Genomic DNA, 10,901 nt, shown 5'->3' on the forward strand with positions numbered 1-10,901 from the left:
CCCCAGGCCGGCGGGAGGCGGCGGCGCCTTCCTGGGGCTGGGGGAGCACAGCTCCCGCGCCCCCTCCGTGCGCAGCCTGGCCGAGTCCGGCCACCACCTCGGGGAGCCGCGCGCCATGGAGATGTACAACGGGCACAGCACGCTGCTTGGGCACCACGCCGGCGGGTGAGGGCCGGGAAATGCTCCAGGGTGTCCTGGTCCTTGTCCCCACTGTGGGAGTGTGTCTCACCCTGCTGGAGGAGGGCGAACCCCTCCAGCTCCCACTGGACACAAGGGATGTTTGGGAAGAGGGGTAGGATGGCGGGCGCAGCTTGGACCTACCGCACAGGCTGACCTCCAAGTGTGTCCTGCCCCTGATCCTGGTTCCCCCATGGACACATCCTGAGACATGGCAGGAGGATGATGCTCATCCCACTGGGAATGGAGTCCCGTGCCAAGAGCACAGTGGGAAGGAGATGGGTTGGTGGGGCTCCTTGGACGTGGGGGACACAGTGGGGTACAGAGGGGGAGGATCCTGTGGGATGCTCTGCTGGGACTCACCTGGCTGTGGTTCCAGGTTTGACGACATCGACCTGCCCTCGGCAGTGAAGTACCTGATCGCCAGTGACCCCAACCTGCAGGTGCTGGGCGCTGCCTACCTGCAGCACAAGTGCTACAGCGACAGCAGCGCCAAGAAGCAGGTGAGCCCCGGAAGGGTGGGAGCAGGGGGTTTCCTAGAGGGAGCCGGGGTTTTCCAATGGAAGCAGGGGGTTTTCCTGGAGGAAGCAGGGGGTTTCCCAGCCCCTCTGACACCCCGCAGCCTGCAGGCCATGCCCAAGCTGGTGAAGCTGTTCAACAGCCCGAACCAGGAGGTGCAGCGCCACGCCACCGGCGCCATGCGCAACCTCATCTACGACAATGCCGAGAACAAGCTGGCGCTGGTGGAGGAGAACGGCATCTACGAGCTGATGCGCACCCTGCGGGAGCCCGACGACGAGCTCCGCAAGAACGTCACAGGTTGGGGACAATGGTGGGGTGGGTGGGGGTCCTCCCCCCCCGGGGGTGGCTTCTATTCCTCTCATGTGAATGGAGCTCCATGGGGATGATCCCTTTGCTTGGTTATCACCACCTCCCTGGGGAGGGGAGTTGGGGTGGATGTGTTTTCCAGCCGTTCTAGTACTGAGGGTCCCCCTCTGTGCAGGGATCCTGTGGAATCTGTCCTCCAGTGACAACCTGAAGGATCGCCTGGCCCGGGATACACTGGAGCAGCTCACAGACCTGGTCCTGGTCCCTCTCTCTGGGCTGGGGGCCTCGGGTGTCATCCAGCAGAACCCCTCAGAGGCAGAGATCTTTTATAACTCCACGGGCTTCCTCAGGTATCTCCTCCAGCTCGTCCCACTGGGAGCAAAGTTTTGGAGGGAGGAAGAGACAGGAACATTGTCTGCAGGGCTTTCTTTTGGGCTCTGGAAGGGGTGGCTGTGGGGAATCCCCTTCTCTCCATGACAGAACCCTGTTCCCATGCAGGAACCTGAGCTCTGCCAGCCAGCAGACCCGGCAGAAGATGCGCGAGTGCCATGGGCTGGTGGACTCCATGATCCACTATGTGAACAGCTCCCTGGAGGTGGGGAAGTCGGAGGACAAGGTGAGGCCCCGAGCCGGTCCTAGAGGAGCTGAGGTGCTGCTCCCCAACCCCATTGTGCAAAGGCACATCTTGGTGTGATGCTGGGAGAACCAGCCCAGCTCCATGGAGTCCACCAGCTGGGCTCACTGGGCACACCCAGCATCATGACTCTGCTGTAGAGCCCCTGTGCCAGCTGGACACACCCTGCAGGTGGCCCAGGGATGACTCCCTCGTGTCCCCTGTGCCCTCCAGAGCGTGGAGAATGCTGTCTGTGTCCTGCGCAACCTCTCCTACCGCTTGTACGATGAGATGCCCCCATCCTCGCTCCAGCGCCTCGAGGGCCACCGCAGGAACGCTGGTGGCACAGTGACAGGGGAGCTGGTGGGCTGCTTCAGCCCCCAGAGCAAGAAAGCCCGGGAGGTCAGTGGGGGCACATCCTGGCCGTGTCACCGGGGTGGGGCTGGCACTGGGAAGCGCTGGCAACAGAGGTGATGCCAGGGTGGAGGTGGACGCCGGCCTTAGCTGGTGGGTGGGACACACGGGTGAGCTCAGCGGAGGGTGAATCAGGTGTTTGGGTTGAATCAGGTGCTGAACCCCTGCTTTTCCATGCCATGGGGCATGATGTAGCCAGGGTGACCTGCCAGCTGCCTGCCCAGCAGTTCAGGCCAGGCAGGTTTGGAAAAGGCAGCACTGGCAGTGAGGGAAACTGAGGAGGGGACGTCCCCGGAGTCTAACAATGCCCCTGTCCCTCAGCACTACCTGAACGCGGACATCGTCACCTTCACGGAGGTTTCCAAGGACCCCAAGGGCATGGAATGGCTCTGGAACCCGCAGATTGTGGGCATCTACAACCGGCTGCTGCAGCGCTGCGAGCTCAACAAGCACACAACAGAGGCGGCCTCGGGTGCCCTGCAGAACATCACGGCCGGGGACCGCAGGGTGAGGCCCGGGAACAGCGGGGTCCCACAGCCTGCCCACCACAGCCCTGTGGGAGGGGGGCACCTGCGCAGGGTTCACCCTGACCTGCTCCCAGCGAGTGGGAGGAGGAGGAGCAGGAGGCTGGCGGGGTCTCCAAGGGAGTGCTTGCCTTGCAGTGGGCGGGTGTGCTGAGCCGGCTGGCGCTGGAGCAGGAGCGCATCCTGAATCCCGTGCTGGACCGCGTCCGCACTGCCGACCACCACCAGCTGCGCTCCCTCACCGGCCTCATCCGCAACCTGTCCCGCCATGCCCGCAACAAGGACGAGATGTGTGAGTGCTGGGGGATGCTTCCCAACCTTTTCCTTTGCCTCCTGTTATCTCCAGCCACATCCCAACCCCACCTTGCCTGCTGCATCCCTGCATGCAGCTGAGCTGGCGGGCTGCTCCATCCCCTGTTCCCAGACGTGGCTCTGTCCCCTCTGGCTCTGGCCACTAGCCCTGATGTTCCCTTTGCCCACAGCCACCAAGGTGGTCAGCCACCTGATCGAGAAGCTGCCAGGGAGTGTCGGGGACAAGGCCCCGCCTGCCGATGTCATCGTGAACATCATCGCGGTGCTCAACAACCTGGTGGTGGAGAGCCCCATGGCCGCCCGCGACATCGTCTACTTCGACGGCCTCAGGAAGCTCTTCTTCATCAAGAAGCGACGGGACAGGTGGGAGCTGCGTGTCCCAACTCACACCTGGCCTCCTGTCCTGCTCTCCTCTCCTTCCCTGTTCCAGCACAGTGGAAGAGGGTCACAAGTTTCCCTTCCCAAGCCTTGGTGTTGGGAGTCCCCAGACTAGCTCAGAGTGGCCTCGTGGCCACCTGCCATTCCTTTGTCACCCCCTAAGGACACTCCACCGTCACCATAGCTGCCTTTTCCCATCAGGGAACCTCTCCCTGCCCCTGCCTGTTATTGTGGGATCCAGCCATTCACTTCCTGCCTCTCCCCACCCTCACTAAGCCCCTAATCCCTCCAGACCCCTCTGGGGTGGTCTCCTTGAGCTGTCCCATGCTCAGTGCTACCCAAAAACTCATGGCATGCTGTCCCTTTCCCAGCTCGGACAACGAGAAGTCCTCCCGAGCCGCTGCCAGCCTCCTGGGAAACATGTGGCAGTACACCAAGCTCCACCGGGACTTCAAGATGGTACGTACCCATTCCAGAGCCTCCTGCAGCCAGTGGGGGGATCCCTAGGGAATCAAGGCCAGGGGATTCATCCTGCAGAGCCACACCACCCAAATGCTTCCCAGGATATGGTGGGGCCCGCTTTTCCCCAGGTGTGGGGCCATCCCAGAGCGTTGTCCCTGTGGTCTGGGTGGGGTGGGGACGGTGTGGCCCATCAGTGCCGGGGCACAGGGGCTCCCTGTGCCTGATGGGGCTGTCTCCTTGCAGAAGGGGTACCGGAAGGAGGACTTCCTCAGCCTGTGAGGACACCCTGGGAGCTGGAATGCCTTGCTGGGATGCTCCGTGCTGCCAGCCACACCGCGGGGAGGCTGCTCGCTGCCAGACCCCCACTCTGTAGCCTAATCCCTACACCCCACGCGCCTCCCCCCTCTGCTGGGTCCCCTTCCCTGGCTGGGGGACACTTGTCCTCCTTCCTGCCCAGCCTTAAACCCAGCAGCTGCTTTTGGCTCTGCTGTGGGGCCCCACTGGGACCCCAGTTAGTGGGGGGCTGCCCCATGGCACCCTTTGGGGGCCCTCCCCATGCTCAGGCAGCTGTCTGCAAAAGTTGGTTTGTCCTGGCTTGACAGGGGGCAGGAGCTGTAGGGAGCTGGGAAGGCTCCTGTAGAGCAGTTCTGGGGCAAGGGAGCTTCTGGGGGTGCTTCATCCCAGCTCCTTGAGCTGTGGGGCTGGGGATATTCATACCCTGTGCCAGTGTGGGATGTGCTGCAGGTTACACTTTTGTTCTGCCCTGGCTGGGTGGGGATGGAGCTTTGCATGGCTTAGGGGCTTGGAGGGCTCTGAGGTGGCTTCCCACAGTTTATGGGGTGGCACAGTGGCTGCAGGGAGCTGGGAAGTGACGCTGTGACAGAGCTGCATTCCCCCTTTGCTGTGGAGGGTGGGCAGGGGGTTGTGTCTGATGGGGCTCTGTGCCCTCACTGCAGGAAGCCTGGGGGAGCTTCAGGGCCCCATCTGTCACCCTGTGGGGACTGTCCCAGTGTGGCAGAGTGGCTCCTCACCAGCTGCTGCCAGGGCTGGGCACAGCAGGATCCGGGCGGGGCTGTCCGGGTCGTGTTTGCTGAACAGTGTCACCCCGTGGGTGGGGAGATGTCCCCAGTGTCCCCGTGCTGGGTGCAGAGGGGACCAGAGCTCTCTGTGCCACAGTGGTGGCCAGGAGGGGACACACAGCTGGGCTGGGGGTGGCTTTGGGCTGCCGGTGGATTAGGGGCTGGGGGAGCCCCCATGCTTGGGGGGCACAGGGCACCCTGGGGGGATGATGTAGAGTAGGTAGAGGGGTGGGAGGATGGGGGGAGTGGGCGGAGGGGCTGGAGCAGCCCCCACGCTGAGCGGCACCTGCACGGTCCAGGCTCAGAGCACGGGGTGTTTGGCTCTGCAGCTCTCTGTGTACAACCCCCCTGCCCTGTATACCCCTGAAATAAAGGCCTTGAGTGATGCCCACCTGCACCTGTGTTTGGATGGCACCTGGGAGAGGGGGGACAGTGTCCTGGTGACAGCAGTGCCATGGGGACACCAGCACAGGGTGAGGCTCTGTGCCTGGCATGGCTCCAAGTTAGTGTGACAGGGACACTGGTTGCCTGTGGTGGGGAACGCCCCTCTCTCCGTGTCACCTGTGTCCCCATCATGGACAGACGCAGCGGGTGCAGCAGCCTTTTATTGTCACGGGGGTTTCCATATGGGACAAAGGTGCTGCCACCACTCCCGTCGGGCACTCCCTGGGGCTGGGGCACCTTGTTCCTTGGAGAGCATCACCCATCCCAGCACTGTCCATCATGCAGGAAGAACATACCTGCCACCCACAGCAAGGGACACGGCCCAGCCACCTGGGTGGCGCCCAGGGGTGGCACTGAGGTATTATGGGCAGGGTGCTCCTGGTGATGGTTTTCCAGTTCTCCACTCTGGAGCCAGCTCCTGCTTTCCCAGCACAACCATGGCTCTGATCCTATCATTACTCCGGGCTCCTCAGCCCTGACCTGGTCCGTGTGTCCCCACAGGGCTGGGGGACACCTGTGGTCCTGCTCAGATGTCATCCTCTGTCACCAGGCAGTAGAAGTCCGTGCGGGCGCCGTAGTTGCGCGATCCCAGATCTGAGACGTCGAGCTCGGAGCGCTGCCCATCCCGCAGCTGTGCCTCGTCCATCCCGCTGGAGGCTGGAGCCCCGGGAGCGCCGGGCCCAGCGAGGCGCGGGGGCGGGGGGCTGCCGAAGACGCGCCCTCGGAGGCCTGGCAGGAGCAGGGAGATGGGTTTAGCTGGAGGGGGAAGGGGCTGGACCCACCCCACTGCCACAGGGGTGACGTCCAGCGCACATCTGTCCCCTCGGGAGGAGCAGCGGGGACACGGACCTGTGCCGAGGTCCCCGTCCGGGTCCAGGTCTCCCACGCTGTCCAGGTAGCTGCTGTGCAGGATCAGCATGGGGTCCTTGTCCTCCTGCAGCTGCCTCTGCAGGTCCCCCACGCTCCTTCCCCCCGGGAAGGACACCTTGCGCGGCAGGGCCAGGCACAGCTCCTTCCAGAAGTCCGACGATGGGGTCTGCAGGGGCCGGAGGGGATGAGCCGGGCCGGGACCACCGGAGCACGGCCCCGCGGGGTTCCACGGGCTCGGCTCGCTCTCCCCGGCGCTGGGAGCTCGGCCAAGGTGAAGGCTGCGGCTGTGCTCCGGCGTGGCACCGTGCCCACGCCCCGGCGGAGAAACCGGCCCGACCTGCCGGAACGCTCCCAGGGCTCCGGCTGCCAGCCTGGCCCCGAAATGGCCACAGCGGCCCTGGGCCAAAGCTCCGCTCGGGGAGCTGAGGCTGGGGAGGCCCTGGAGTGTCATGGGGTCCTGAGCATGCAGGTTTGGGGGGTGAGCTCCCAGATCTGAGGCTCTTCTGGTTGGGTTTTTAAATGTCCTCCAAAAGGTGAGTGCTTCAACCTGCTCTTTAGCTCTGGAGCTTGGGGCACAGCCCCAGAGGGCAGCAGGGAGGCTGACCCGAAATGGGGAGCTGGGAGTGGAAGGGGGTGCTGGTGGGATGGGTCCTGCGCTGCTCTCACCATGGGGCAGCCCCAAAGGGCAGCAGGGAGGCTGGCACTGTGGGGTGCTGGGGAGGGAAAGGGGGCTCTGGGGGATCAGGATCCTGCTCAGCACTCACCATGGAGCCAGCTCTCCACACCAGCAGGGTCACTGCACTTCGGTGCTGCTTCAGCAGGGTGATGGCGGGGTGGGTGATCTCCCGGTACTGGCTCTCGAAGACAATGAAGATGGGTTTCCTGGAAAGCTCCAGCAGCCTCCAGAGCCCTTCCCTGCAAGATAAGTGGATGACAGGAGGGTGAGGGACCTGGCAGCCCCTCTCCCCTCCTGTGGGAGCTGCTGTGCTCCTACCTGAAGCTGCTGTTGCACCACTCCTGCTCCAGGTACGCTACGGAGAGCACCACGATGAGGCGCCGGCACCGGCTGACATTCATGATGAGGTCAGCTGATGGCTCTGTGGGCAAAAAGGGTGTCAAGCCCCCAGGTGCCTGTGCCACCCCCTGCCCAGCCCTGCCTGGTGCCTACCTGAGTTGGGCAGGATGTTCTGCTGGTCCAGGAAGAGCTTGTAGCCGTGGCGGTTTTCCAGCTGCGGCTTCACGATGAAGTGGATGAACTTCCGGTCATCGGGGGCATTGGCGTGGGAGACGTAGGCATCGTACAACTTCCCATCTGGGGAGATCCACCGAGCAGGGATAACGTGGGAAGGGCTGTGTGAGCCCTCCCAGACCGCAGGAGGCTGCTCCCAGTGGGAACACCTCTGGCTCACCGTTGATCTCCAGCTCTCCGTAGCGGTCCCGGTACCAGAGGAGCGCGTTCAGGCGGCATCGGACATAGAGCACAGCCAGGAGCACCAGGAGCAGCAGGACCAGGAGGGCTGCCAGCACCGCTGGCACGTGCCCCACCGCCTCTGCCAGGACAGGAAAGGCATGGTGAGCAGCACACCTGGGCTTGGTGCAGGTTTGCCCCCAATGTGGGAGAAGCAGCAGGGCCCCTATCACTCTCCTCAATCCCCCCGTGCCCCTGGGCTCTCCGTGGGATGCCCTCTCCCTGTCACCAGCAGGTCCCTACCTGCTCGCCGCAGGGTGAAAGTGGCCGTGGCATTGCTGATCCAGCAGGCAAACACCCCAAAATCAGCATCCTGGGTGAGGTTGAGCTGCAGGACACTGGCCAGGAGCTGCTCCGAGGAGTTTTGGCCGGACCTGACAGGACATGGGGGATGCTGTGGGTCGGGCTGTGTGGTGACAGCCCCCAAAAGCAGATGGATGGATGTCCCCAGGGCAGGCTCCTTACCAGACAGTGTCCTGGCTGCTGCCACTGCCCAGCCACTGCCCGTCCTTGCTCCAGGTGGGAATGGGCTGGCAGTGCTCGGTGCCCGCCCAGCGCACGGTGCAGTTCAGCTCGACCTGGCTCCCCAGCACCAGCTCCAGCGTCTCATTGGCAGCCGGCACCAGGATTTCTGGGGGCACGCTGCAAAGGTCTGGGGGCACAGAGGGGAGGGGGTTTGCATGGGAAAGCTGATCCAGCTCCCCCCAGGGCACACGACTGCCGCAGCTATCCCGGAAAAACAAGCTCTGCCTTGGGGGTCTGGCAGCGAGTGGCGTTCGTGGCTGTTCAGCAACATGCTGAGCCGGTTTGGGGGGCTGGGAAGGACCCTTGGCACCCTAAGAGGTGACACCAGAGCAGGACCCCCAGCTGAGACCGGGGGAGAAGTGGGGTTTCACCTACCTGCCATGGCGTGCTCAGATGACAGGCACGGGCGCTGCCAGCATCTCCTGCGGCGTCTCCCGGGGGGGACAAAGTCCACCTGCCTCTGCCACAGGGCGGGCTGGGCCTGGGACACACCAGGAGCAGCTCCTGAGTGCTGGCACAGGGAGGGCCCAGCCACCCCCATCGGGTGGGGGTGATCCCGACTGGGGGTGGCGGGTGCTGCTCTGCAGTGAGGCCAAAGCCACGTCCCACCCACAGCCTGGTGGCCGCTGTGTCACCTGCCCTCCCCGCACTGACTCCCAGCCTGGCTTTCCCAACCGTGAATTTATGTGTGGGAGGTGATTAATGACCAGCTGGGGCTTGCAGGGTTTAAAAAATTGTGGCTTCAGCCCAAATCCAAAACCAAGGTGGGGAAATGAGCTCAGCAGTGGGAAACCCCAGCTTTGGGGGTCTCAGTGGTACCTCCTTCACCTGCCAACCCCCTGCCTGGGCTGCAGAGCTGCCTCCAGCCTGACATGCCCTTGAACCTGCTAATTACCAGCAGTCTGGTTTGTTTATGGAAACACAGCTCCCGACTGGAGAGCTCCCCGGTGTGTTGGGAGCCTCCGTGCGTTGCTACCCCATGACTGTGCCCAGGGATTGGGATTGGCACAGCTGCACAGCATTCCAGGCAAGCAGGGAGCACAGGGATGGCACACAGGGCCCCCCGCCAGCTGGTATCACTGCGATGGCCCCATGGGAAGAGGCGGAACTGGGAGCAGAGCCTGGCAAGGCTGGGCTCTGTCCCCACACACCTGATGTGGGTGATGCTGGGGCTGAGGTGGGAGTGTCAAGGATGTCACAGTGCCTGTGTTTCCATGGTAAACACCCGGCCTAACTCTGGGAGTCAGGAGGGGTGAAAGCCTCTCCTTTGCTGTGGAGCTTCAGCACTCCTGGCTGCACCCTGATTTTGGGTGGGAGCAGGGCTGGTCCCCCCGTGTTTGTTGGTGTGGAATGGGAAGGGGAGGTCTGTGCTCTGGCTTGGAGCAGGGATGCAGGCACAGTGCTTCGCTCTGGAGCAGCCTAGTGCCAGGCGTGGGTGAAACCAGGGATCAAGGTACGCCAGAGACGCCCAGTACGTGTTCAGCTTGACCAGCTGGAAGTGATTTATACCTAAAAGATTAACTGAGTTTCTCCATGGCCAGGGAGGGAAGAGGATGGGATGGAGACGAGCCAGCCCACCTGGATTTCACATTGGGAACGGGTGGGAGACGCTCATGAGGGTGGCATGGGGCTGTCTCTGCCTGGTGTGATGCTCCAGCTCTGCTCCTGGATAGGTCACTCCTAAGTGATTTCCTCTGATGGTCGGAATAAGGAAGGTCCAACAAACTGCAGCCTGGCCAGGGGTGTGGGGAGGCCCCAGAACCCCGGAGCCCTTTGCTCCAGGGAAGGAGAGTGTTGGATGGCAGGGAGTGGGTGCTGGGGCTGCGAGGGCCAGGGAGGGAGGAGCACCGGCTAACGGGCAGCAGCAGCAGCTCCCCTTTCCCACATCCTGGCATGGGGACACCCCGGATTTGAGGCAGAGGAGCGTGTGGACGCTGTGGGGTGGAGAATGATGGCTGGGCACGGCATTCCCTGGAGCACGGCCGTGGGGAAAGCGAGCAGAGCAGGGGAGCACCCTGGCCAGGGAGCTGTGGAGGGGGTGTGCCGAGGCAGGGAGCGGGATGGAGAGCGAAGGAGAGCCAGAACGGGAATGCACAGGGAATGGGGTGAAGGTGAAACCGTGCTGACCTCATCTGGGGCCGCTTCAGCATGGAAAGAAAAGCAGGACAGAGCTGCATTTACCTTTGGAGCTCCCCAGCCGCAGGCTTCCTGCTCGTCGCCTCCCGCTTGAGCCGACCCGACCGGCCAGATCAGTGCCCCCAATCCCCGGGCGCCAGGCCCGTGGGAAGGGCTGGCTGTCCCTCCCTCCCACTGCTCCACCTCCACCTGAACCTGCGGGGAGAGAATCCAACAACTCCGGCTTCGGGGGAGGGGAGAAGAGAAGAGAAGAGAAAAGAGGAGGGGAACAGCAACACACCCAGCAGGTGCCACAAGGCTTGGGGACCAAGGAGGAGCCTCCAGTTTTCCAGGCTGGAAGAGCCCACAGAGGTGTCAGGGCGAGGAGAAACCTGCCACGAGCTGTGGGGGCTCCTGTTTGTTTTCTTCTCCTCCCTTTCCTTCTCTCCGTGCCTTTAGAGCCTTTTTGCCAGATGAAGCTGGTGCTGGAGGTGGTTGCTCCAGCTGGCACTGGCCGTGGGGAGCCAGATCCGGCCGTGGCCACTGTGGACAGCAGATATTCCCTGTGCTAATTAGCATGGAGGTGATCAGAGCCTCGGCACGCCCCAGGCATGGATCATGGATGTGCTCACAGCAGCACCAGCAGCCCCTGGACAAACACCAGCCTGAGCCAGAAAAGCATCAACCAGTCC

At 63.3% G+C, this 10,901-nt stretch overlaps 2 protein-coding genes across 2 annotated transcripts in view; one reads left to right on the top strand and one right to left on the bottom strand.

Moving 5' to 3' along the window:
- The window catches only part of PKP3 (plakophilin 3), an 8,222-nt gene extending 3,315 nt beyond the window's left edge, over nucleotides 1–4,907 (top strand). The window contains exons 4-14 of the mRNA XM_005426566.2: nucleotides 7–165; nucleotides 557–681; nucleotides 793–996; nucleotides 1,181–1,355; nucleotides 1,504–1,621; nucleotides 1,853–2,020; nucleotides 2,354–2,539; nucleotides 2,695–2,848; nucleotides 3,039–3,231; nucleotides 3,618–3,705; nucleotides 3,952–4,907. Coding sequence (XP_005426623.1) covers nucleotides 7–165; nucleotides 557–681; nucleotides 793–996; nucleotides 1,181–1,355; nucleotides 1,504–1,621; nucleotides 1,853–2,020; nucleotides 2,354–2,539; nucleotides 2,695–2,848; nucleotides 3,039–3,231; nucleotides 3,618–3,705; nucleotides 3,952–3,987 — 1,606 coding nt within the window. The 3' untranslated portion in view covers nucleotides 3,988–4,907. The remainder of the gene's footprint in view (nucleotides 1–6; nucleotides 166–556; nucleotides 682–792; nucleotides 997–1,180; nucleotides 1,356–1,503; nucleotides 1,622–1,852; nucleotides 2,021–2,353; nucleotides 2,540–2,694; nucleotides 2,849–3,038; nucleotides 3,232–3,617; nucleotides 3,706–3,951) is intronic.
- Nucleotides 4,908–5,594: 687 nt separating this feature from the next.
- Nucleotides 5,595–10,334, bottom strand: SIGIRR (single Ig and TIR domain containing). Its single transcript, XM_031061566.1, has 10 exons — nucleotides 10,276–10,334; nucleotides 8,470–8,575; nucleotides 8,035–8,221; nucleotides 7,813–7,943; nucleotides 7,511–7,651; nucleotides 7,270–7,413; nucleotides 7,096–7,198; nucleotides 6,866–7,016; nucleotides 6,087–6,267; nucleotides 5,595–5,960 (listed from the first exon to the last, which is right to left on the bottom strand). Exons 2-10 carry the CDS (start codon nucleotides 8,474–8,476, stop codon nucleotides 5,758–5,760), a joined length of 1,248 nt encoding a protein of 415 aa, XP_030917426.1. The 5' UTR covers nucleotides 8,477–8,575; nucleotides 10,276–10,334; the 3' UTR covers nucleotides 5,595–5,757.
- Nucleotides 10,335–10,901: the final 567 nt, after the last annotated feature.

Source organism: Geospiza fortis, unplaced genomic scaffold, assembly GCF_000277835.1.
Source record: "Geospiza fortis unplaced genomic scaffold, GeoFor_1.0 scaffold450, whole genome shotgun sequence".
Classification (NCBI taxonomy): domain Eukaryota; kingdom Metazoa; phylum Chordata; class Aves; order Passeriformes; family Thraupidae; genus Geospiza; species Geospiza fortis.